Raw genomic sequence first — 27,334 nt, forward strand, 5'->3', positions numbered from 1 at the left:
CTGTTTTGCACCGCCCCCGTCCCACTTTATATTTTTTCTTTAATTCTGAAGGTCTGGAAGAGCTAAACTGGTGAAAATAAGTTTGTAAAATGACTTGCTTCCCGTTGCCTAAAAGCTGACATTATTTGGCAACTATGCTTTACACCCTTCCTTATAACCCACCAATTCCTACAGTGTCCCTAGAATAAATTCTAACTAGAAAGTTACAGACTGACACTAGGGAAGCGGTCTACCAAAATTGGGTACCTGACAATGGAAATGTAAGCATTTAGTTAAGTTGCCCATACCTTCACATAAAATAACATTTTAATTTACTTTCTAGTGTTCAAGCAGAAAAACCGTGGTAAATTTAGATTAAAGCCAGCATATGTTGTTTTAATCTGGGCCAGGATCTGCTGGACCAGAAGCTGATGCTAGAGGAAGTAAGGAGAGTTGTTTAATTTCTGTTTCTCTGCTGCAAATAGAAAATGAAGAAGCCTGGGTTTTTGAAACTTTCTGATTAAAAATAAGCTAACTGCAGGAACGAGAACAATGTCTGGTTCAGACCAAGCACTGAATTAATAATTAATAAAAATGTTCTACTACTTAGAATCTCCACTAGGGCAGTTCAAGGTTTTCAGCCTCGCACAGACAGTTTATTCTCCTTTTGCCATTAGAGCAATGGCTGTCATTTCCAAAACTCAAAACATATGCTCTGCACTGTAATTAGGCAGTACCATGAGATATTTGAATTGCGACTGTCCTAGGAAAATGCCACTAATGTGGTCTCTCAATCAAAACTCAGGCAGCTCAAGAAAATATGTATGCTTGGACAGCTCACATTTAGAAAGGTAGTCATTACTAGTAATATCAGCCAAGACTTACCAAGCCTTTACTGTGTGCTGAGTGCTCTTGGGTACTTGATATATACGTCTTTGCTCATTTAATCCTCACAAAAATCCCATGAAGTAAGACTGCTCTTGTCCCCATTTTATAGGTGAGAATACTGGGGTGCAAAAACCGTGAAGCAAACTCCCCCGAGTCATGCAGCCCTCAGGAATGTTTTCAGTGGGACAGATTGATGGCATGAACCAAAATCCCCCAGAAGCTCCATCAAATGCCACTCCAGACCTTCCCATTCCTTCTTGCATTGTCAGGGAGACAGGAGGTTGGCAAATTCAACAAGCTATCTTTTCTCAGTTCTGCTTGTTTTTCTTCCTTTCCGGATGAGTTCTGCTCTCTGCCTCTCCCACTGCCAATGCTGGAGATTGCCCAGCCCCCAGTCCTCTGAACCACTTCCCTCCCTGCCAAACTGTCAGGGCATAGTCCAGACATCCAGGGATACACCCCCTGAAGCCAACTTCCCCTGTAAAGTCCAACAGAGACTTAATGTTTGGATCTAGATCTTTTTGAGAATATGGGTGGCTGGGGAAAAAAATGCAAGCCAACATCTTCCCCAGACTGCCAAAATCAAAGGAACTTAATTCAGAATTTCTTCAGAATTTTGTGCTCAGTGGCTCAAAGTCCTAGAACCACAGACTCAGAGAAGACCCCCAGGGCAGCCTCCCTCCCACTCAGTGTAGATACAACCAGAACCCTTCCACGCTACCCTTCCCAGCTGCCCCCTGGCCTCCCACAGGTGATGTTTTTCTGCCTCCGAAAGAGTAAAGGAACATCCAATCAATGATCAGGTCAGAATATTGTTGCTTTCATCTTGCTTTTTTACTTTTCAACTGAATATGAGGTGTTTTGATACATAGGACAGAATCTGCATCAGGAAAGAACGAGACGGATGCACATTTTGCCAGTTATCTGAGTCTAGCTTTTCGTTACCAGGGAGCTATTTTCCAGATCTAGACATTGCAGATATCTAAAAGCAACAGGAAATAATTCTTAGGGACCGGCATGCAAGTGAATCCTGTTCAGTTGAGGGACCATCCTCCTTCCACGTGGCAAAAACTCTCAATGTTTCCAGGAAGCATATAAATGAGAAGGAACTCTCGATTCTTTTCTAGATGTTGGAATAAGTAATAAGGAAGAAGCTATTTGTCAGGGGTGGTGATGGTGAGGGGAGAAACAAGTGAAGGAGGTGAAAAAATTAGAAGAAATTAATAAGTAAAAAATGCAGAAAATTGCAGAAAACAACCTGAAGCGATCCTGCTTGTGTTCTGCTATGGCAAGTGGGTGCACCTGTCCCCTTGGCCAAGGGAAATGGTACGCTTGCGCCGCAGCCACGCAAACTCAGAGAGGCTGGGAGGCCCGGCCAGGCCACCGGCCACTGCTCCCAGACACCTTCAGTTTTCCATGACGTTGGCAGGCACTTCCCTTGGACCTTTCAACACCCGCTACCGTGCGTGCCCCTTCCTGAAAGACCCGGTGACCCTGCTTATTTGTCAAATGCGCCTCACGTGCCCCTTCACGTGACACTTTCCTTAAACTGGATCTAAATATTTCACCGAAATCAAGGGCCTAGTATAGACAAAGGGCAAGTGTAGACAAGGTAGAACCATAACTTTTTCTTCTCAGAAATATTTACTCTCTTGTCATTTCGAGCCCCTTACTTCTGTTATTTGTTTATGAAGTCTGTTTGTCGTTTCCATGAGGACTTCTATGTACAAAACAAAGCATTTTACGTATTTCTCCATAAGGTGTTACAACCAGTCAAGAAACCCCACACCTTACAAAGCAAATCTATGTTTTAATATTAAAAAAACTTTCTCTTTAATGAGATACCGAATGAAAAAATACTCTTGTCTTCTGCGTTTGTTCCTTTTGATTATACATGTACATTTAGGTTACTCACGCATATTACAAAAAAAATGAAAAAAAAATCAGAATGGTTACATGTGAAAAAAAAAAAAAAATCTCGGGGCTCCTGGGTGGCTCAGTGGGTTAAGGCCTCTGCCTTCAGCTCAGGTCATGATCCGGGTGTTCTGGGATGGAGCCCCACATCGGGCTCACTGCTCTGCGGACAGCCTGCTTCCTCCTCTCTCTGCCTGCCCCTCTGCCTACTTGTGATCTGTCAAGTAAATAAATAAAATATTAAAAAAAAATCTCCAGCTCCTTATTCTTTGATGCTAATTTATATCGCAAGAGGCTAAACAGTTTTTAAAAGTTAGCATTTCAATTTTGGTTATGGGTAATTTACGTGGCACAAGCATCAAAAGCCGTGGAAAGATGCCTTTTTCTCCCCATTCCTCATTACTCCATAGCAGGTAACTGTTAGCAGTTTTGTTTGTCCTTCCAGAAAAGTTGTATGTGTGTATAGAAGCTGATGGAAGTGTTTTCCACCTTAATTTTGCACAAATAGTGAACTACCATACTCATTATTTTGTCACTTGACTTTTCCCACGTAATAATTGATTTTAGAGACTTTTATCACTATGTAAGTCTCTTCCTCAATTTTTAATCCAGTTAATATTATTACAAGTAAATATATTGATGCACCATAATACATTTTCCCTGTCTCGATATAATGACATTTAAATAGTTTCTAATCCTTTGTTCTCGGAAACACTACTGTAATGAAAAACGCCTGTGCGAGTCATTTCCCAGGCAGGAAGTTCATCAGTAGAGTATATTTCTACCAGAGAATTCTATAGGTGGAATTCATAAATTGGGAGAGTGCAGAGTTTTCCTTCATAGCAATGAAGCAAATTTATACCCCTCCCACCCATCTTTGAGACTGCCTGTTGACTCATCCCCAGAGAACCAAGTGTATAGTTACACTCTTGGATTATTTTTTAGTCTGCCAGGTGAAAAATGGTATCTCATTGTACCTTAATAAACGTTTCCCTCATGAGTTAATTTAAATATCTACATGTCCGGGCCATTTGTATTTTGCCTTCTCTGAATTCCCTGTTCACATACTTTGCCCACTTTTCAATCAGGTAACTGATCTTTTTCTTATCAGTTGGTATTCATTCTTTCTAAATTAAGGAAAGCAGCTTTGAAGTGTTGCAATATTTACTGCAGATTATCATTTGTCTTTTGGGTTTATTTGCAGTGACTTTTCTTCCATATGTTAAGTTTAGTTTTATGCTGTCAATTCACTTTATTGCATAACTTCAAGGTTTTATAATACTTTAGAAAGATTTGAGGTTATAAAATAACGTTTATATTTTTTCCCTAGTATTTTTGTGGTTTCTTTAAGTTTCATTCTTTTCTTTCTTAAAAAATTTTTTTAAAAAATTTATTTGACAGAGACAGAGACAGCCAGAGAGGGAATATAAGCAGGGGAAGTGGGAGAGGGAGAAGCAGGCTTCCCACTGAGTAGGGAACCCCATGTGGAACTCGATCCCAGACTCTGGAGTCATGACCCAAGCTGAAGCTTAATGACTGAGCCACCCAGGTGCCCTTTTTTTTTTTCTTTTAAATCTGTGCTTTAATACATATATATTACATATGGACGGGGGTTTTTCTATCATTCTTGGGCACAACTTTGTTTTCCTTGAAGAAAATTGTCCCAATTTATTAAATATTTCATCTTTTTCTTCGTTTTGTATGAGAGGCTATCTTAATCATAGTCTAACCCATTAGGAACTAAGGATTGATTCAGAACGCTTTACTCTTTTCCAGTGGACTGTCTCTTCATGTTGCTATGTTACTGCAGATAAAAGTTTAAATAGAATTTTATTCTCTGCAAATAATTTAATTTCATTTTCCCGCTTGACAAAGTATTTTCTTGGTTCTTCTTTGTTAATGTTCCAAATACAATTTAGAATCACTGGTTCTGGGGAAAAAATGTATTTTTTTCCTCCAGGATAGGATTTACCTTATAAATTCATTTAGAAAGCATGATCATAGGGGAAGAGAGGGGAAAGTAAAATGACAAAACCAGAGAGAGACACAAACCATAACAGACTCTTAACTGTCAGAAGCAAAGTGAGGGTTGCTGGAGGGGAGAGGGGTGAGGGAATGGGACAACTGGGTGATGGACATGTAATGAGCTCTGGATATTATATAAAACTGATGAATCACAGACCTGAACCTCTGAAGCAAATAACGCATTATATGTTAACAAAAAAAAAAAAAAAAAAGGAAAGCATTATATGTTTATATATTTTTTCTTGTTAACCAAGACCAAGATACGCTTTTTCATGTGTTTAGGTGTTACCTTGTAATCTACAGAAGTGTTTGTAGGCATATTAATATATGCCTTACATATTTATTAAATAGATTGCATGTAATTATTTTGTATTATTTTTGTCCTACCATACATTGGGTCTTTTACTCCCATGCATCTTCTAAATGGTCATTGTATCATGAAGGCAGTTGATTTCTATATGCTTTCTATATACTGCGATTTCAGTTTTTAGCTGAGTCTCCTGGGTGTATACTTGCTTTTGGAATAGTGAGAGTTTTACTTTCTTTTCCAGTTCTCATTTTTTTTTTGTTTGTGTAATTGTGTTGGCTCATACGTCTAGTATAATAAATTAAATCAGGAGAATAACAGTGATCACCCTTTCCTTGGTTTTGTTGTAAGTAGGAATGTCATTGGTTTTCTCTACTAAAGTAAGTGTTGGCTTTGGGGGTGAATTTTATTTTCAGTCCAGTAATCGAATTTTAGAATTTGGAGAGAAGTATATTTGAAACATAAATCTTGAATCAGTATTCTTTATTTCCATGACAGACTGCTCCATGTGTCCTCTTTTGAAGTTTCAAAGGACACAAGCACAGACGATTCTCAGCACAATTCATCAAAAATTTAGAAAGGCTCTTTAGTATTTTTGCACACCTTATTTTATGTAGCACAATCCCTGCCATTTAAAAAGTCGGTGTACCCCCTCTTCAGTGTTTTCTTACAAAAACTTTTAGTAACTCTGGGAATTTCTACTTAAGGTTTTCTATTTTAGAGATCACACTGACACAGCATTGAAACACCCATCTAGGGTCATAGTAGGGAGAAAACTCACTGCCTCCCCTAGGGCCCTCAGCAATTGACTTGAATGTCATTCTGTGGGCACAGAAGAATGTCGGGCTATTCCTGAGGTCAAGTTTCAACAACAAAGCTCAGCAGAACACAAAGTAAAAAGTAATCATGACAGAATTAAATTGGTGATATAATCAAATAATAGCTTATGAAATACCATGTAGTCAGGATTGAAGAAAGGTCCTTAGAAATGGGACCAGACCTTGAAATTCTCGCAGAGAACTGCAAGTAAATAGAAATACACTTAATAAAAGGAGGCAAATGGTTATGTGATTAAAAAAAAAAAGTCCATCTCTTGCCTGTTTTGGTAAGATAAAATACCTAAACCCAGCAAAGGGGTCAGTCCAGTTAATATTTCTGCTTACGAATGGGGAACATAAACTGCAGGTTGATTTGGAGTTTTCTCGTGGTTTGTTCCCAAGCCATTTATATGTCCTAGGGAGTAACCAAAACCAGAACTTCCCAATCCTTGCTACTCGCTGGAGTACCCAACGTCAGTTATTTGACCGAGATGACGGGTCTTGTCAACTGCATCCAGCTGGGCACGTAGTGTCTGGTCTAAAACTAAGATTTTGTTGTGGTTTTGAAAAGGTTCATTGAAATTCAGGTTTTGGAAGTGTGCTGGTTTATGGCGCTCGGTGACTTTGTGACCAAGAAGGTTCTTGTTCAGTGGATGCAGTGGCTGCCGTAAGGTCAGAGCTTTGTTCCTGTGATGACGTTCCTTGGTCCCTCTGGGTGGAGCTCATCTGGATTCTGACTTGCTGGAGAGCTCTGTGCTTGTTTTTGACATTTGGTTGAGTAGATGATGTACGTGCTTCTCATTAGAAAAATGGCAGCAATAACTGCGAAATAACTCCCATAAACTAAAAACTAGAGAAAAACAAATGGAATTAATTAGACACACATAAAATATGACTGTGTATACCACTGATAATACGCAGTCATGGCACTGATTCGCTTGGACTGTAGGATAACTAAGACCTAGGACTTTAACATATGTCATTTAGATTTGCACAATATTTTCTTCTATCTTAGAAGAATCAGCTATAAAAGTGTAAGAAATGCAGTAACTAAGAATGTGGGCTCTGGAGCCAAGGTTACTTGGGTTCAAATCCCAGTTAACACCACCAAAGTGAAAAAAACACTAAATCCCACTGAGCTATGTGTTTACGTCTGTAGGGTAGTGCAATGCTATGAGTAAATTTTATATAATGAGGCTACTTCTTACATGCTTTTCCCGCCCTTTCCCAGATCCAAATGTAAAATGTGAAATTGGGCTAATTTCAGGTCCTACAGTAGAGTAGGGAAAAGGAACTGAGCTCTGCAGCCAAGTACCATTTCTAGTCAAATCTCCTAACTCTTGGAAGGGGATGATGGGAGGAAGAGCAGACATACAGGGGACACAATGACCGGAGTAGCACCAGATGAGGCGTTAGGAGCCAAAGGCAAAAGCTAATCGACTGTGCTTATGGCTGAAAACCTGTGTTACAATATGATAATTAAGGAATTGCTTATTTTAAAATTTGCCCAACTAAGCAATTCAAGAAATTAAATATTGGATGTAGTGGAAAAACCTTTCAGATTACCTCAGTATTCTACATTCCCACAACTACCTGACTAGGAAAACAGCAATATTGGAGCTTACCTGAATGCTGATTGGCAGGTTGAGTCCTTTCTGATCTACAACGATCACAGTCATAATGGTCTGAATTACCAGTGCCATGAAGGTGTTCATTCCAAACACCAGGGCGTAGCGTTCCACACTCAGGTTAACTGCAATCTGAAATCTGTCAATGAATGTTGAATTATACACAAGGGACTCTTATATTTAAAAAACAGAAACTGAAGATAAAAGTGATGTCTTGTTACCAATACTCTGTCTAAATCTCCTCCAGTTTAGACAAACAGGGAGAGCAAAGAAAGGGAATTAATTTAAGAAATACAGATGGAGGCTGAATTAAAATACCCATTGAGGAAATACAGCACAATTACTCCAATCCAATTTAATTCTTTCAGAGTGAAAACTAAATATTCTAAGTTCTCATAACCTGAGAATATTCAATGCTATCTGGTTTTAGATACTGTTTCACAGAGAATTTTTATGAAAATGCCAGCAATATCCCACCTGTGGAATCATTTGGAGAGTTATTCTTTTTACTGTCAATTGTATCAACAGTTTCAAATTTAGGTAGGTGAGGTATTTATTCTTTGGAAGATCGAGATCTTGGCTGGCTGTGCAATCGAGTGAATCTGTAATTAGTTTGTTTTTAATAATTATGTAGATTTTGACATCTTACAACTCACGAATGACTGGCTAGTGTATGTTAGTATGTTATTTAGAGCTCTTCTGTGGAACAAAGGCAAAAGACTTTGGGTTCTGAAGATTCTTAAAATGAAAAGAAGCAATATAATCCTACCTTAACAATGTCCTCTCGCATGAAGAGAGAAACTTAAGAGACATGAGTTTGATTCATTAAACTGACATATTTCCATTAAAAAAGTAAACTTGCCAACAAGCTTATTCTCTTTCTTTTGTTCCATGATCTTTTCGAAGTCTACTTATATTTCTGTGTTTCGTCAATTCCTTATCAAACATTTTTGACATATTAAATCCCAAAACTTTTTTTTTTTTTAATTTATTTGCCAGACTGAGAGAGAGAGTACATACAAGCAGGCAGAGAGGCAGGCAGAGGCAGCGAGAGAAGCAGGCTCCCTGCCGAGCAAGGAGCCTGATGCGGGACTGGATCCCAGGACCCCGGGATCATGACCTGAGCTGAAGGCAGCAGAGCCCAAGGCAACGGCTTAACGGCGTCCCTAAATCCCAAAACTTAACAAAGTTTCTGGCTCTACTTCTTTCAAATGATTTGAAATTCAAATATTTCTTATCTCTTTTGGTTAATACCAAAGCCCATTTCCTATAGTCAGCTGCCTCTGAACTTACATATGGAACAAAACATTTTTCATTGTTAAAAAATGATTTCTGGGATATACAGTTTTTTATAATCGTTGCATCTACTTTTTTCAATATCCAATTTTTTATAACTTGCTCAGCCTACTTTGCTTCACACAAAAGTACATACCTGGAATGACACAAACAACTAAATGAAATTAACAATAAACTTAATCATTCAAAATCAGACTGCACCACACCTTGTTAGGGCAAAAAGTCTGAAATAAAAATCACAATCATTGCTTTCGGTTATGAACCCACAGAACTCTTTTTTTCTTTGATGACTAATCTTAGTAACATTCACAGGGCAAATAGTTAAGTGAAAACATGGCTTAACTGCATCCCACTTAATATATAATCAACATTTAAAATACTGCAATTGATTAAAATCCTTCCAAAGTTCTGCGAGGAACTATAGAAATGCTACTGAAGAGAGAATATGGTGTGGTTTCAGGAGTGGAGAGAAATGGTTGGTAGTACTTACACTGCTATGGTTATAAGAAGCATATAGCTGGACTTGAATATCAGATAGCCAGCATAGCATGCCCAAATGTCGGTCGTGTAATGCGTGAGGAACAGAGAGCCTGCACTAATGATGGAGAAGATGGCTAGAGCCAGCTCCCCCAGAAGATCCCAGTTGACTTTCACATAGCCCACTGCAAAGGCAGCCACGGCCCCTGAAAAAGAAACATTAAGGGAGCTCCAACATATTGACTTTGCACGTGGGATAGGTCAACATGCTCTCTTTACAAAGCCACATCTCAGGCAAATCTACAAGGTGAATACGTGGCTTTCACAGAAACGGTGTGATCCACCTAAATGTGGATTTATCCTTTTCTCAACCATGTTTTCTTTTAGCTTCTCTCTTTACCTCCTCTTCTTTCAGTCCGGTAGTTGCCACAATTTTAATTGGCATCTGCTGCATGCCCTGCAGAGCACCCTGGAGAGGGCCCAGAAAGGTTCTTTAGAAAGGGGTCAGAAAGGTTCACAGCAGCGTGGGGAGGAATGATACACAAACCCAGTCACTTGCTACAACATGCAAGGGGCCGGGACAGACAAGAGTGAAAGGGCTGCTCTGGTAGTATACCCAGCCTGTCCATACTTGTCTTTCTGGTTCATCGTTTATTGTACATTTTTTCAATGGGTTAAGGATGTGCTGCACTGGGTAGAAAAGTTGAGTCTTCACCTTAACCTTCTGGTCTCTATCTCAGTGTCTTTGAGATCTGGTCTCATTTACTTGAGATTTTCAGTGAACTCTGTATTGACTTACGGAGTTTAAGAGATTGGATAATTGGCAGTCATGACAGTTAGTATTTATAGTTCTTTTTATCAAAATGAAAGGTAAAACATTTTATCAAAACGAAAGGTATTTATGTTTCAAATCACTGATATTTGATTAACTTTTCCATGTGTGAGCCAGGAAAGAATCAGTGCTACAAAGGAAATAAAATTCTTTCCCCTCTCCCCTAGAATTTGGAACATAGGAGAAAGAATTTCAGTGAACCAATTCCAGCACAGTCCTGGTGTGCAGAAGTTAAGGTGAAGCCTCCCAAGAGAGAGACAATAAGAGAACAGACACCACATGAGTTTTTTGAAACTTTTGGTAAATGAGGGTGTGGAAATCTCCTACTTCCTAGAAAATATCTTTAAAGTCTCAGTTGAATTAAAGTTTCCACTTATCAGGATATAAATATTTATTGTAGAGTAAACTTCAAAGGCAGATTTCCTTCTGATATTGGAATCTTGACTCTCACATTTATTTCACTTCTCACTTAAATCTCTTAAGAAAGCTACTATGGGAAATTTTTGGTGTGGAACCTAGAATTGCTAAAGGTGGGCACTAGCTAAATCAAGTCCTTTATTAAGAAAACTCTTCCCATTATAATTTGGAAGGCTTGACAGTCCAATCTATTTTACTAAAATAATAAAATTTCCTTACTTATATACAAGGTGAGTATTTTCCTTTGGATATAAAAACAACCCGGAAGAAGAAGTGGCGTTATTAACCCCTTTCCTGATGGTGAATTGGAATCTTAAGAATTTGCCCAGAATTTAATCATTTGGTGCTTAATCCTGAGCTCTTGAGTTATTTGGCTATAATTCTGCCACATTGAATAGAAGTGTCATGGTCCTCTTTTTCTTTTTTACAGTGACTTCTATTTAAAAAAAAAAATTTAATACACCCCTCCAAACAGAACCAGTTTACCACCATGGATTTAGCAACTGAAGACATTAAAGGAAGATAAATCTATGTCTGCTTACCTCCAAAGGTTGCAATAGCTTCTACCGCCCCATTATAGACAAAAGAACTCTGGGACGGTGCCTTGTAATCCCACAGGATTTGAACATAGTTCAAAACCTGGTTAAAACCTGCTGTGGAGAAGGCCCACCATAGGGACCAGTAAAATAGTCGCTTGGAAGAGTAGCACTCCTTCAGATCTTGGAACCACTGCACAAAAACATTCAATGCTACATTTCGTGGCATCGGGCTGCTCAAAGGACCACCATCCAGGTTCCCTGAAATGGTGGGTATTTCGGAAGTGGGCTTCTCTTCACCGCCTGGTGTGTTAATTTTGTAAGGTGCATCTGACGCCTCATTTTTGTTCGGTTGCTTCCGTATTTCTTTGCTGGATTTTGCATGGAAAAACATGCTCTTCTTGGGCATTGGCAGGAAAAGGGACAAAACAAAGGCCACAGAGACGGAGGCCAAGGATATGACATTGAGGTAAAAGTACGAGAGGCTGGCCAGGGACACCAGGAGCTGGGCCAGCACCGAGGCTGCTGTGTAGGCCACCAGCGTGATGCTCCTGCAGTAGCCGCTCACTTTCTGGTAGTGCTCCGGGCTGACCACGCTGTAAATGTAGGCATAGTAGGCCACCTCGGTGGCGGTGACCATCCCATAGAAGAACTCCACCACCTGCATGGCCTTCACTCCCTGGCCAAACAAGAGCAGCAACCACGTGATGATGAAGCTGACTCCTTGCAGGATGATGACTGGCTTGTAGCGGACATAATCGGTGAGGACAAACACAGGGAGCAGCAGCACCAGGTAAGAGTATGTCCAGATTGGGAAGATCTCATTTGTGATCTGTGAGGTTGAAAAGTGGAGCACGTGACCGTAAGGCACCGAGAGGTGAAAGCAGTACCTTTTTCGGTAGTACGTTACTAAGGTACAGGTGGCTTGCCCAATGGCAAATTCCATATCCAGTTGGATGGGATGTTCTTCATATTATGGAAAAGCACGAGAGAAAACTGATTTTCCAGGAAGAGAGAGCTCCTCCCCCTTCTCCAAAACAAAACCAATTTATAAATGTATGTACCTCCCAACATAGTAATGTATTTGCTTAATGTGCAATCTGAACTCTCTTAAAGTTAAGTAGTATATATATTTGAGTTAAATTAATTTAAAATGCTCAACAGACACTTTGGACTTTTCCAGGCTCTTCAAAAATACCATTCCTTCTTGTTCAAAGATTTTTAACATCAGACAGAGTGGCTACAAAATTAGAAGAAGTGACAATCTTTTTGTTTATTTGATCCATCACCATGTCATAAATGTCTACAGTCTAATGAACACATGTGAAGACAGCAAAGAGTAAATAACCTCGCAGAATTACAAAGCGGGAAAAAGTAATGCATTGGATTTTCCTCCTGGCCAAATTTGCTGGGTTCCCAAAGCCTTTTCCCTCCCAGTTCTACTGGTTTATCTCTGCTTACTCAATTCTGGCCTCAATTTGATGTGGGTATTTCACAGCTATCATCAGAAATGCTGCGGACCTCAAAACAAAATGTTTTGTGCCTCTGTTGTCCACAGCAACCTCCGTGGACCCCAAAGTCAATGACGAGGGAAAGTTCAGTGATTGGAAAGGCTAGTGGGACTGAGTGGCACCTTGGAACCTGGGTACATTAACTGGTTCATAGTGGTTGGAGAAGCAGACCCCACTGGGTTCACTGTTTGATTTGGGACCTGTATTTGTTAGTCCTTTGTTTTGTCTTCATCACCATAGGCTTCTACCTGGAGAAAACTGGAAACACAGCTGTGGCAAACTGATCTTACATCACCGCACAACAAGCTTGCTTTTCTGTCTGTAGCACCTCATCACCAAATTAACGAGTATTGAGGAGCCTTCCAGGTGAAGCCACAGTCTGCAGGACTTTCGTGGCTCTGGCTGGAGATGGGGATAAAACCAGCGCAGGGTAATTCTCCAATTGGATGACTGCGTTTTCTTGTTGTACTTATTATAAAAAAGGACGTGAATCTTTGAAGTAAAAGAATTTGGCCATCCGGGGAAGATAAAACTGAGATAAAGCTGTTAATGTCTCACTGGCTGGTTGATAGTTTCTCACAACTGAGTAACTATCCTCAAGAACTGATATGATTCTTTATCAGATCCTGCTTATACCCCTGCAGCCCAAAAGTTTGTGAGGACTGGAGGCCTGGCAGAGATTTTACTCTAGGATTAGTATAACAGAATCAACTGAGCCCTCCCTGAAAGTTACCATGGGTTAAGACTAATGGTAGAACTCCATAAAAGTTAAAATATTTATTAAACATATAATGTGCTACTGTTCCCATTTTTTTAAGTGTGAGGAGGGAAAAGTAGTTTGAATCATTGTATTAAATGGCAAATATCATGAAAATGAGATCACTGAGGTCAATGGGTTAATGTCTCAAGTAAAATGAAGCCCTAACCCCACATCCTGTTCAAATCCTGTAAAATTAAACCATGTTAAGATATGTCTTTATGTGGGTGCCTGGGTGGCTCAGTGGGTTAAAGCCTCTGCCTTTGGCTCAGGTCATGATCCCAGGGTCCTGGGATCAAGCCCTACATCGGGCTCTCTGCTCAGTGGGGAGCCTGCTTCCCCCACTCTCTCTGCCTGCTGCTCTGCCTACTTGTGATCTCTGTCAAATAAATAAATAAAATATTAAAAAAATATGTCTGTATGTATATTAACTTACCTCTGAGCTGGTCAGGTTTTTATCTGGTCCAGATAAATACGGTATAAGGAAGGGTTCTGAGGGTCTCATCATGGAGAAAAATCCAAATAAGCACAGGATCACCGTGGGATAAATCCAGGAATGACTTGATGAAGTTCTGAAACAATCCATGGCTGATCAAATGGAAACAAAGTCAAAATTAGCTGATGTTTAATTACTTTTGGCATCCTGGATATAACGAAAAACCGATCTCTAAATATTTTGTGAAAGGATAAAGTTACATCTGTCTGCATTTGAAATGGAAAGGTGAGTGATGAATTGTTCTCAAATATTCCTTAGGGCTCCAGTCAAACCATCCTCTGCCAGTGGGCTTCTTACTCATTATTGCTGGGACAGTTACACCTCCTTAGTGTTCTTCATCATGAACATGGTAAGGAGTACTTACTAATAAGTGATAAACATGGGTTAATTAATACTTGAAAGTAAGTAAAACATTGGCTGGTGAGTTATTGGTGTCCATGTGGTAGGTCAAGTACCTCTAGGAGGTCAAATCCAGCTTACCGCAGATTTAGTGGCTCAAGTTACTACTAATCTGCTCACTCTCTTTTGTACTGTGACCCTGGAATCTTCCACACACTGAATGGCATGTGTTTATTTGTAGATTTATCTCCCCATTAGACTTTCCCTTGCATTGTATGGTGCTTGACACATAAACATATGTCCAAGATACTTTTGTTAGGTGTCTTGAATCTGATAATCTATAATTCTTCAGTTAAAACAAGCCAGATAAAGATCTGACTGACCACTTTTCCCTATTTCTCCCCATTCCAGACTGAGGCTAAGTCTACTTTGGGAAGGCAAGGCATCAGTCTGTAGACTGCTCTTCTCCTTTTCATTACCACTGGACCCATTTCTTTTCTCTGTCTGCAGTTTCACACCACTCAGTGGGGCAGGGAGCTAATTAATAGTTCATGGTTTTTTTTCTAAGCCACAAATAAAATTGCTTGAAATTCAAACTTCAGACAGAAAATCCAAAGGAGAATCTGAAACAGGAAAATTCCCTCTCATTCCTTCATATTTGGGATAAAACTCACTGTAGGATGCTTTTCTGCATGTTATCTAATTAAGTCCTCATAATAACTGTAAAATAGATAGCATTCTCCCAAATTCCCAGGTGAGCATATGAGAGATCCAAGGTATCCTACAACTGGCTTCAAACCACATGGTCAAGATTTGAATCCAGATCTCTAGGAATTCTCTCTGGGTCCTCTCCTGTGCTCTACTCTGCCTCATTTTGGTGGCCCTTCTTCCTGGGCTGCTGGCAGCAACCTAATGACAACCTTTCCTTGCAGTGAGGAATCTTTAGGATGAGTGTGTTCATGAAAACACTTTCTTTCCTCACTGCAAGGGAAGGATCTCTCATTGAGATTCCAGGACCAACAGTAGTTTGAAAGTGGACCCGAGAGAGAGAAAGTGAGGCTCACTCCAGAAGAGCAAGTCCCTGGATGCAATTCCAGGTATCCAAGAAAAGGAATTTGTTAGGGGTTAGGGAGGTGTGGAGGACCTACTGGACCACCCTATCTTTTCACAAATTGACCCCAGACAATGGCATAGTCCTCTCAAGTTAAATGAGGGGAACGCTGTCTCTGTTTATGTCAACAAGACCCTTTATGGAAACAATGCAGAAACAATGGAAATCAGAATTTGGATGGGATTATAATTGTGAGTAATGCTGACAATGTGAAAATTTTGCTAAAAGCATACTGAGTTTGACTGTCCTCAGCCTTCAATGTCTGGGATTTATCCCTTCCTGAGTTGTTGCTAGAAACATTGGCAAACTACTGGGGCCTTCTTTTTTTTTGAGTCAGTTCTTATAGAAAAGTCTGTCATGGGAAGGCAAGTACTGAGGCTTGGCTATCTTTCAAAGCATGGTCTTAATGGGGTAACATCTGCTGACTCTACATTTAGAACATTCTCTCCATCTATGCTGACCGTAGATTGTCTGCTACCTTCAAGTCATCATCTTCATGCATCTCAGAGAACTAGGTCCACTCCTATGGTTCCCTGAGGTGTTAAGAGTCCCATGGATTATCTATCCCTTCATCTCATTACTATCCTAATACTCCTACCCAATGGCATTTGGTTGGAAAGGTCACACAGTAAAAGACGGTCTATGTCCCATGAGAGTGTAAGCAGAAGGGCAGGACTTTTTGTTCGGTTGGTTCATGGCTCTATGCTTAGTGCCTATAAGAGTGTCCAACACATGGTATGTCTTCCAGAAGGAAAAGGATGAAGGTCAAACCTCACCACTGAGAACTAGTAAAGCTTTGTCTGCGTTTCCAGAGTGTACTGCTAGCTGCATCAGGTGAAGGCCAAGGAGGTCTTTAATTCTACAAGTGTCTCAAGTTCAGTTGTGCATCTAAAATGGGGGAATGATCCTAACTACATGTGTGGGCTTTCTGTGAGCACCAAGCACCTTGACTGATATCTGGAGGCACCATGTTGGGCATAGAGTGACAAACACATGCCATCTCTCTTCCCTTTTCTCTCTTCATGTTGGAGGATCCAAAGTGATTCTGGCTTAATGAGGCAAAAACAAGGGAAGATCTCTGACCGTAGTTGAAAACTGAGAAGGATCTGGGGGGCTCCATCTGCATCCTGGGATGCTGGGCTTCCTTTCCTTGCTCCTTTTCCACCTCCTTCCCACAGAAAAAAAAAACGCAGGCTCCAAAGCTAGATTTTCTGCCAGAGGAAATAAGATAAGGCATCTAACCAAACATTAGCAGGAATCCTTTAGCCCGGGGAGGACTGGGCAGAGCAGCAGGAGTAACCAGACCCTTTCCCAGGCCAAGTCTTGCCTTCAGCTTGCAGGGCTCCAGCCTGGTCACTGCCTGCTGGGAGACTTCTCAGAGGCGAGTATCTGGCTGTTCTTTCCCCTTCCCCTAGCCCAGGGTCTCTCTGTCTAGCACTGGCCTCATTCCAGAATCCTTTCCTACTCTGGCCACTTAACAAAGACCTTGTGAACTTGACTCGCCCATCAGATTGCCTGGGGATTGGATAAATAGGGACTCCTGGACTCCATACCTAACATGTGGCTCAGGAGGCCAGGGAATCTGCATTTTTACAGAATGATTCTGACACAGGAGGCCCAAGGACCACTTGGCCCCTTCCATGCCCTGGGGCAAACTGGCTGCATGCCACAGCCTTGCAGCTTAACAAGGTGGAGGGGAAGTGGATGGAAATTGTCCAGGAAGTTTTTGCAAAACTACACATAGACATGCGACCCTGAAATTCTTTTCTGGCTTTCCAGGCCCTGAAGAGTCCAGGACAGCTGGAAACATTCTCAGGTGACTCTGATGTTTTGGACATGCCTCTCACACTCTGTCTGCCCCTACCCACGAACCCTTTCATGTGCACGAATCATACTCCCTGTTTGTGACCCATTCCTTCCCAGGCAGCTGAAAGCCTTTTCCAGTAGGGGCCCTGGAGTGTCTGTGTCTCACTCTGAATAAATACCATGCAGTACACAGGTATCTGAAATTCTCCAGCCCAGCATGATCTTTCACCTACCATCTGAAGGCAGTGATTCTTCTCTTATGTAAGAAGCTGCAAGTCACACAGGTAAAATGACAGCAATCTATCAGCTATTGTCTGCTTGGCTCCTGCTTTATACCAAATATTGTATTTGTTGCTGTACATAATTATTGTCTCTAGTCCTTAGAACAATCCTAATTATATACATTATACATATTGATCTATAATTATGTTTTATATAATAATTATATAAGATATTTATTATATAAATAATTATAATTATTAAATTCGGTTTTATTAAATATAATTATATGATATAATATATATATATTTTTTAAGATTTTATTCTTTTGACAGAGACACAGTGAGAGAAGGAACAGAAGCAGGGGGAGTGGGAGAAGGAGAAGCAGGCTTCCGGCTGAGTAGGAAGCCCAATTCGGGGCTTGATCCCAGGACCCTGGGATCATGACGTGAGCAGAAGGCAGACGCTTAATGAGTGAGCTACCCAGGCACTCCTATAATATATATTTATTATATTTAATATTATATGTAGTTGATGCTTAACAGGTTTGAACTGAATGGGTCCACTTATAGGCAGGTTTTTTTTTTTAAATAAATACAGTACAGTACTGTAACTCTATTTCCTCTTCCTTATGGTTTTCGTCTCTAGCTTACTTTATTGTAAGAATACAGTATAAAGGGGCGCCTGGGTGGCTCAGTCGGTTAAGCATCTGCCTTCAGCTCAGGTCATGATCTCAGGTTCCCTGCTCAGTGGGGAGCCTCCTTCTCTTTCTGCCTGATCCTCCCCCTGCTTGTGCGCTCTCTCTCTCTGACAAATAAATAAAAACTTAAAAACAAAAGAATACAGTATATAATACATATAACATACAAAATATGTGTTAATCGACTTTTGTTATCAGGAAGGTATCTGGTCCACAGTAGGCTATTCATAGTTCAGGTTTGGGAGAGTCAAAAGTTGTAAGTGGATTTTCAACCGTGTAGAGGGTTGGCATTCCTAATCCTTATGTTGTTCAAGGATCAATTGTAATTACATATTTTCAATAAGTATCTGAAGTGTCCCCAGTTTCTCAGATATACGGGAATGGAGCCTCCTCAAACCTCATGGCCACTCAGCTAAGAAAGGCTGGTTGAGTTCAGGGTCAGGTCTGTTGCGCTAAGTTTGTATCTTCCCTCTACTCCGGTGGGTGGATGCCTCCTACTTCTGTGGCTCAGTTCCCGCATCCTGGGTATTTTCCTCTCGTTTCCTCACTGGCCATCCACACAGGCACTGTCAACGTGGCCTCTAGGTTTCCAACCGAACAATCTGCCCAAATCATTCCCTCTCTCCTGGAGAAACCTCTGGCTAATGGTCTCATAAATTTTGAAAGTACTGATCACCGTCTTTTATTTTTGTCTTACTGGGGAGACGCCGCTCTTTGGGGCCATCATGACTCAGACAATCATACTCAAATTACAGAGTGTGTAATTTCTACACTTTGGAAAATTATTTCATTTTTTTTTTCCTCCACAGGTTTGTGAGGTAGACAGAGAAGATGGTATTGGCCTCCTTTTATAGATGAGGAAATCGAGGGCCGGAGGCAGTAATGTGTGTTTGCAGGTTTTCACCTTTAACCAACATTAGAGCCTGGACTTGTGCTTGGTTTTCCCAATTCCAAGTTCAGTAATCTTTCCTCCCTTTTGAGATACCTAGTCATACCCTGGAGCTTCCAATTCCCACTTATTTTAGAATAATGTTTTTCAGATCGTGGGTGGTGAAAAAATTTAGTGCGTTGCAAACAGGATTTTTTTTTTAATGTCCTTTTCGCAGTTAAAATATAATAGTATCAAAGTACACCATAGAGTGAGGCTAATTTTTTCTGAGCTTTTTTGGGGTTATCAGTATAGAAATATACAAGAATGATTACAATGTAGATTACATCTTTCTGTGGGACACAGTCATGGGATTAGAAGTTGCAGAGGAAAAGGGCACCAGGGTGGCTCAGTTGGTTAAGTGTCCGACTCCTGATTTCCACTCAGGTCACAAGCTCAGGGTCGTGAGATTGAGTCCCATGTCCAGCTCTGCACTGGGTATGGAGCCTGCTTAAGATTCTCTCTCTCCTGGGGCGCCTGGGTGGCTCAGTGGGTTGAAGCCTCTGCCTTTGGCTCAGGTCGTGGTCCCGGGGTCCTGGGATCGAGCTCCACATGGGGCTCTCTGCTCAGTGGGGAGCCCTGCTTCCTCCCCTCTCTCTCTCTCTGCCTGCCTCTCTGCCTGCTTGTGATCTGTCAAATAAATAAGTAAAATCTTAAAAAAAAATTCTTTCTTTCCTTTTCTCTCCGCTCCTCCCCCATGCTCACCTAAGCTCTCTCTCTCAGAAAAAAAAGAAAAGAAAAAAAAAGTTGCAGAGGAAAATATAGGACTAAATATTTATTCATGTCTCTCAGAAGCATCCCTGTTAAGGTCATCATAGAATACATGTTCTCTTTGGGAGGGTCTCAGCCTTCACAGCAAAGCACCATCCTGTAAAAAACTGTCCTTTTGCTACTTTTCCATTTATCACTATTTTTGACCTTGTAATTTTATTCTTCTCCTAGAGAATACTCTAAACCTTCCCTCATTTCATTGATTCTTATTCAAGGACAGGAATCAGATTGATTTTCTCACTTGACGCTTCTGAAAGCGAGATGTTGATCCTTCTCCTTGCTGTGTTTTCCAAATAAGATAATCCTCTTCAAAGTTGCTCCTGTAGTAGTAATTCTCATATATGACTATCTGCTCCAGTACCACTTTTCAAAAGCACAAGAACATCATATGGGCAGTTGCTTAAGAGATAATATAATAAAAGTATATTCTTTAAACAAAAGTCAGCTTATCGGACTATCCTGATTTGAAAGCTATAGTGAAAATGCCAGAAATTACACAAAAGGCTGAGAGAATCAGCTGCTCCTTCTGGAGGAGACATGGAGCAGCAGCTACATCTCACCCAGAGCTTACCTGGGGCAGCTGGACCGTGTGGGAGAGCGCTTCAGAGGTCTAGCAACAGCAGACGGAGGAGGTGAACGCTGGGCATTAGCCTCTGGTGGCCCCGGGCGGGGTGCAGTCTCTTTGCTCCGCCTGCCCAGTGGACTAGAGAGCACCTACTTCTGACCTAGTTGCACCATCTGCACACGTGCAACACATCACGTGGGCCCCAGTGGTCAATGGGCCACACGCACTGTTGGGGTTACCAGCCAGCACATGTGACCTTCTATGAGCTTGGGAGACCTCGAACAACTTTGCACTGGGAAGTGACCCATCTAAATTACCCTGGAAATGATCTGTTCCTCACTCTTTTTGCTGGTAAGAAAATAATGATGATTTTTCCATTAAAATTCACTAAGGACCCTCCAGAAAGAGTCTGGTCTCTTCTCTCAGTCTCTACTTGGGGTCTATTTCTGGAAGGCCACCTACTTCTGCTGCCACTTCCCTTTCTTCAGGGTCCATGGGATGCTGTAGCCTTCTTCAGAATCACAGTTCCCGTCTCAGGGCCAGTGGCGCAATGGATAACGCGTCTGACTACAGAATCACAGTTCCCTGGTGAGTGTAGCGAGACCAACTTTGTTTTATGGTGCTCATAGACCTTTCCCCATCTCCTAAAAAAAGTTCAAGGATTACTTGTGTTTCAGCGATGATCAAGTTGTGCTGGGTAGCTTCTCATTATTTTTATTCTCGTCTTCCTTAGAACAACTTCTTTTTATTCATCCTCTTATATGTGTTTCCAGCCTCTTGCTATCAGAGTTCAAGTTTTTATCTGTGCTTTCATACCAATTATTACCATATTATTGACTTTCCCCCTTTTTTTAATTTTATTCCTTTAACCACGTCTTTAAATCTTTCCAACTGGCTTCAGGCCAGTATCTTTTTTGTATGAATATGCATAGCTTTAATAATAATAATCATAACTATTATTTGACTTATAATAATGTCCTCAAAATTACCCACTTACTTATATTGACCACAAAAGAAGTTCACTGGTCATTATAATCCTATGGTATGGAGAAAAGAAAACTTTTTGTTTATCGCTGCCAGGATCCCCATTTGGATTGAGTTGTAAGGTAAACCTAGACTCACATTTCCTGGTTGCTGAAGTCTATAGCCAGTCACTTGGCTGTATTTCCTTAACTAACTTAAAGACTCATTGCATGAACTAAACCTTTTCCATATTTGTCCTTTAAAAATTTTCATGTGTTTTTCATTGATGCCCTTGAGAACTGTATTGGGCCTGTGCCAATGTAGACCTTATCTAAGTGGCAAGCACAGAAAATGTCCAATTTCCTAAACAATAGGCTATACATGTGTACTACTGTGTATATATATGAGAACTTTGTGGCCACAAATATTTCTAGGAGTGTATTTCCATTTGCATATAATAGGCAACTATTAAAAAGCAAGAACTATAGAAACTGGCACACACTGTTGGGCCTCCTGTCTCCTTGAGGCCTGGGTGGACCTCCTAAGTTAGGGGGACTTTAGGGTGATCAGATTCCTCAGCCCACTCTGAGAAAATGAAATTCTCCTCCCACTGCTAGGGCCTTCAGAGCTGTGGCCTCCCTGAAGCCAGGGACAAGATGATCGATCAAAGCAAAGATGTTTCCCAAATGTGGTTTTTCCAAAGGTTTCCCACAACCGAGGGTCTGGTGTATCAGAGACTAAGTCAGCAGAAAGGACCATTTCCTCAAATCCTCTTCTGTGTTTGTTTAGAAGATGCTGCCAAAACTAACTGAGGTGCTAATATGTTTGGAGGAAACTATGTAGAATCCCCAGTCTCCACTCAATTCCTGTTCGATTCTCCCTACTAAACATTTCAGTCATCTCAGAAAGGGTGCTTGACAAGGCAACCAGCCTCTGACAATGGGCTGGCCTAATTTTCACACTCTTCTCCAGAACCTTTACTGCAGTCAAAACATCAATTTCCAGTAACACAGCCTCAGGTTGGCAATTTAAAATAACCATGAATCTCACCACCTCTAAATGCCAAAGGACGTGAGACAGCAGGTCAAGAGATGATATCTGCAAAGGGTTTCACTCCCCAAGCTCCAAAACTGTTTTAAAAATAGAGTGAGGGCCAGTATTGGTCCCATTTTCCAAAAACTCACCGTTCAGGTTTTTCAACGCTGCTGGAGCCAAGCCCCTCACCAGAGAGAAGCAAACCCAAAATCTGACTACTGAGAACTGAAATATGTGCTGTCACTGAGGGCAGAGTATAACACTAATTGTGCCTTTCAATCTACTTGCTACTAATGGAGAAGAGAATAGGACTTTGAGTGAAAACATCCAAATAAAGGGAGGGACTGTCTGCTTAAGTTAAGCCAGCCATTTCGGGAGACAGGCATGGGGAAGTGATCCCAGGGAGTTGCTTAATTACCATTCCTCTGTTGCAAAATCAGGGATGGGAGGGTGGTTTCACCAATTTCCAGTATCTTAGCCTTCATCTTACTTAAAATGCATTTCACTGATCTCTACTTCACTCCATACGCCAAAACTAATTTGACGTCATCTATTCTAGGAACCACAGAGTAACCTCTAGGGAAAACAGATGATTATGACACAGGGGTTGCAAAATGTGTCACCGAAATGTAAGAAAGACTCGACTTAAATCTATAAATTGGATTTCATCAGAAAACTGTATCTGCTAATCAACAGATACCATTAGGAAAATGGGAAGGAAAACCACAGGGAACACTTTACAACCACTACAACACCTAAGCACAAAAAGAGGAGCAAACCAAATGTTAGCAAAGATTTAGAATTCATACACATTGCTTGTGGGAAAGTAAAATGATACCAAGAACTCTTTGGAAAACCATTTGATACTCTATACAAGAAAATTCACATACTCACAATAGTGAAAAAACAGGAAGAAGCTGAAATGTCCATTAAAAGTGAATGGACAATATTATACATTTAAACAACAAATACTTCTTTAATCAGCAATAAGAAACACTGAACTACTGTACAACTTGCGTGAATATTTAAAAAGTTATGCTCTGTCAAAAAGAATCCAGACAGAAAACTGTGATTCCATTAATGTATATAAAGTCCTAAAACCAGCAGAACTAACCTACAATGTAGAAACTGGATCAGTAGCCCAGGGTGGGAGATAGGGGAGGAACTGACTGCAGTAGAGTACAAGGGAACTTTCTGGAGTGATGAAACACCCTTTATCTTGATGAGCTATGGATACATGGGTGTATATAATTACAAACACTCAAACTTAAAATCTATACTTTATATTATATGTAAATTATACCTCAAGTAAAAAAAAAATACATTCTACTCCCTCTCCCCTACCCCTTAAAAACATTTCACTCTGTGGGACTCTCTGAGGCCTTGGACTTTTCCTATTATTGTAAGCACTGAGGTTTTTCAAACTCTACATAGGATGGGCGCCTGGGTGGCTAAGTGGGTTAAGCCGCTGCCTTTGGCTCAGGTCATGATCTCAGGGTCCTGGGATTGAGTCCTGCATGGGGCTCTCTGCTTGGCAGGGAGCCTGCTTCCCCTTCTCTCTCTGCCTGCTTGTGATCTCTCTCTCTCTGTCAAATAAATAAATAAAATATTTAAAAAAATAATAAAAAAATTCTACATGGGACAGTCTGAAAACAGAACAGCATCTTTCTAACTGGGTCTTCCCTAGAAAATTTAGAACAGAAACTGTGCCCACAAATCAGAGCTAGGACAGACCCACAAGCTTTGGAAGCCTGGTCACACAGAACATCCTTCGAAATAATACAAAGAGAAATCAGAGTTACCTGTTTCTTTTGTGTCCTGAGCTTATTTCTTTCTAAAACCGAGTCCAGTTTCCTGCCTTCAGATCCAACTCCTGCTCCTTCCTGATGTTCCCCACTGGGAGTCCCTGTCCCATTGCCCCTCCCTCTCTTGGGAGTCTGGAGTCCTTCAGAACTGAGCTGTCAAGAGCAATGGCTTTATACACCAGAGCCCACCCCCTTCTGAGGGCTTGCGACACAGGAACCCACCTCTTCCGCAGCCACCCTCTTTTTGGAATCTCATTAGAAGGAAAAACCCCAAACAGAGAAACAGATCTTTGTGAAACACAGACAGAGAGGTAAACATATCAAAAACACTTTTTCCTGAATGTTAGAACTAAAATAATATAGTTTTTCTCGAATTTTCTATTAAGCGACTTAGAATCTCAGGAAACCAGGAAGTAGAACTATCACCTACCATCCACTCATAAGGCTTTCTGTATCCCCCCCTCCATCTAGCCTCCAAGGGGGAAAAAAAATGACAAAAGCAAACACTAGGGAAGTTTGTGGAAATGAAGCTCTCCACACAACTTCAAAAAGCATGAATTAGGTATGAACTGCATACTCAACATGCAGGCCAGAAGAGTTCTTCTTCTGGTCAAGACCACCGCAGGAGCAGATCCAAGTGATCTTTTAAACACATGCTTCAGATTCCATTTTGTCATCTATGGCATCATTCTTTTTGGCTCGTGTGAAACATCTGCTGATGAAGTCATCATCCCCTTCCACGCTTCATCCTTCATCACCTCATCCTTTTCCAAAAATTATCTTTTTTTTTTTTTTAAGATTATTTAAGAGAGAGGGGTGGGGGGGGTAGAGGGAGAGAAAGAGAATCCTGAAGAAGATCATCCCCCCTAAAGCGTGACACGAGGCTCGATCTCATGTCCCTGAGGTCATGACCTGAGCTGAAATCAAGAGCTGGATGCTTAACCATCTGAGTCACCAAGACACCCCCCAAAATGATCTTTTCATACTTGTTACCATTCATCATGTCTCTAGCCTATCCAAATAACTTCCAATTTATTCCTTTATTCTAAATGATTTGCTAATAGTTGTTAATAACTGAATGGGCTATTCAAAACTCTGACATCTTACTTCAGACCTTCCTGGCTTTAGGTTTTATCCCCCACTCTCTTTTCAGGTTTGGGTTTGTGGTGGCCATGGTTCAGTGGAAAAAACATAACTTTGGAGTCTGAAGCTCCAGTTCCTCCTCACCTCACCCGTTTGTGGCAAGTACTTAAGCTCCTCAAGTCTGTTCTTAAAATGTGGATAACCAGACGCCTGGGTGGCTCAGTTGGTTAAGCATTTGCCTTTGGCTCATGATCCCAGGGTCCTGGGATGAGCCCCACATCAGACTCCCGGCTCAGTGGGGAGCCTGCTTCTCCCTTTCCCTTGGCCTGGCACTCCGCCTGCTTGTGCGCTCTCTTTCTCTCTCTCTCAAATACTAAAAAAGAAACAAATGTGGACAACCACACCCACCTCACGAGGTTGTTCAGGAACTGCTCAGTCTCGTTCTAGGCACATAGCAGTTGCTCAATAAAGCTTCCTTCCCATCTGCTTCCTGTCAACACACGTAGCAAATTCAACCAGAATGAACACAGCTGGACACTCATAGATCAGATAGTGTAATTTCAGAAATCAGACACAGTAAATAACTTCACCTAAATTCATTTAAATATTTATCCTTGAATTACCCAACTTTTAGAAAACATTGATAATCTCTGACCAATACTGACTGAGCAAACCTAGTATTTTCATTCATTTCAGCTACTTCCAAGGCAGTGTGAAGAAAAACATATTCAGAAGTTAGTTATGTTTTGATCTATTTAAAATATGTACTTTGGGTGCCTGGGTGGCTCAGAGGGTTAAAGCCTCTGCCTTCTGCTCAGGTTGTGAGCCCAGGGTCCTGGGATGGAGCCCCGCATCAGGCCCTCTGCTCAGCAGGGAGCCTGCTTCCCTTCCCCTCTCTCTGCCTGCCTCTGCCTACTTGTGATACCTGTCTGTCAAATAAAAATAAATAAATAAATAAAATCTTTTAAAAAAAAATGTACCTTAATGAAAACACACCTTTTCCTTAGGAGATACAAATGTGTTCCAGTCTTGATAGCAGCAAAGCCAGTTCTGTATGAATATTTGTAGAGAACATTTTCTTCACCCTTTTCAAACTTTAAGCAATCCAAATCCTCACATCTATTGCACATTTATAGCGGCAATCCTGACTTGACAAATAATTAGGTATCCTTCCCAGAAATATTATTGTAAGATATGGTTGTGTTTTCCTTTAATCTCAATTAACGTAGTCTCTAAATAGAGTCCCATGTCCCTTCATTTCCAAGTCCCATTTTTCTCACTGGGGCCTTTTTCTCCGTTCTTGGGTTGGAATCTAGAATTCTGCGCTCAAGTTTCCTTTCAATTAGAAGCTGTGCACGTGGGTATAACGATGGGGGATGCTGGCCCTTTACCGGGGGTCCTGGTCTCATTTAATCGGCTTGGCAGATGGCTGAAAGTGAGATTCTTGCAGACCTAGTTGGGGAGCCTCTGCACAGGGCAGGCAGGAGAGCCACAGGGGCCGCAGAGCGACGTCGCCCAGGGCGCGCGATGGAATCCAGGCCGGTCCCAACCTGTCCACTCCCGCGCAGGGACTCGTCCCGCCCGCGCCGCGGAAACTGGAAGACAGAGGAGTGCTGCGGCCCAGGGGTGATGGTGTTTCTGCCAGAAATTCTCCTCCCACAGCTAGTCTTACCTAGAGGAGGGGGTGTCTGGTCGCCAGATCGCTCACATCCCCAGAGAACAAGCCCCCGGGACAGGACCCCTCGGCCGACCCACCGGGTGAGGCTTGGCGCAGACTGTAGGGGCGGGGGCGGGAGCCTGCCACACAGAGTTCCGAACCCCGCCCCGACGTTTTGCATATGCTAACTAGAGGCCTCCTGAACCTTTAAACTCAGAGGAGGAAATCTGAGGTCTGTGGACAAAAGCTTACCTGGTATCCCAGGTACTGGAACCCGAAAGGAGCAACTTACAGTAATAGCCTGACATATCAATTAACAAAGCAGCATGAACTGAATACAGTGTGCATCTATTTATAAATATGTCCTTGCCTATAAATCCGTTTACTTTTCCCCAAAACTTGTAAGAGGCACAGTTAAGATGCCCATCCTGCACTGAAGTGAGGCAGAAAGCAGTGGGGCTAGTGAATGGA

General features: G+C 41.4%; 1 protein-coding gene across 6 annotated transcripts; it reads right to left on the bottom strand.

Annotated features, from left to right (window-relative positions):
• Positions 1 to 5,581: 5,581 nt before the first annotated feature.
• LOC123950524 (thiamine transporter 2-like) lies at positions 5,582 to 26,989 on the bottom strand. 6 transcript variants are annotated; one of them, XM_046018378.1, is made up of 7 exons: positions 26,203 to 26,989; positions 25,615 to 25,696; positions 13,822 to 13,973; positions 11,124 to 11,949; positions 9,346 to 9,538; positions 7,557 to 7,698; positions 5,582 to 6,781 (listed from the first exon to the last, which is right to left on the bottom strand). In XM_046018378.1, the coding sequence occupies exons 3-7, from the start codon at positions 13,969 to 13,971 to the stop codon at positions 6,605 to 6,607; spliced, it is 1,488 nt and encodes a 495-aa protein (XP_045874334.1). In that variant the 5' UTR covers positions 13,972 to 13,973; positions 25,615 to 25,696; positions 26,203 to 26,989; the 3' UTR covers positions 5,582 to 6,604. The 6 variants fall into 6 exon arrangements, with proteins under 6 accessions (XP_045874334.1, XP_045874336.1, XP_045874335.1 ...); XM_046018380.1 differs by having other exon boundaries at positions 25,615 to 25,736; XM_046018379.1 differs by having other exon boundaries at positions 26,187 to 26,989.
• Positions 26,990 to 27,334: the final 345 nt, after the last annotated feature.

Source organism: Meles meles, chromosome 9, assembly GCF_922984935.1.
Source record: "Meles meles chromosome 9, mMelMel3.1 paternal haplotype, whole genome shotgun sequence".
NCBI lineage: Eukaryota > Metazoa > Chordata > Mammalia > Carnivora > Mustelidae > Meles > Meles meles.

Coding starts and splice junctions, on each gene's coding strand:
- LOC123950524 (XM_046018382.1), bottom strand. CDS start 13,971: ATGGATTGTTTCAGAACTTCATCAAGTCATTCCTGGATTTATCCCACG. Junction 9,539..11,123: donor AGCTATTGCAACCTTTGGAG/GTAAGCAGACAT, acceptor TTTCTTTTTCAG/GGGCCGTGGCTGCCTTTGCA. Junction 6,782..7,556: donor ACCTGCCAATCAGCATTCAG/GTAAGCTCCAAT, acceptor GTTTTTCTCTAG/TTTTTAGTTTATGGGAGTTA.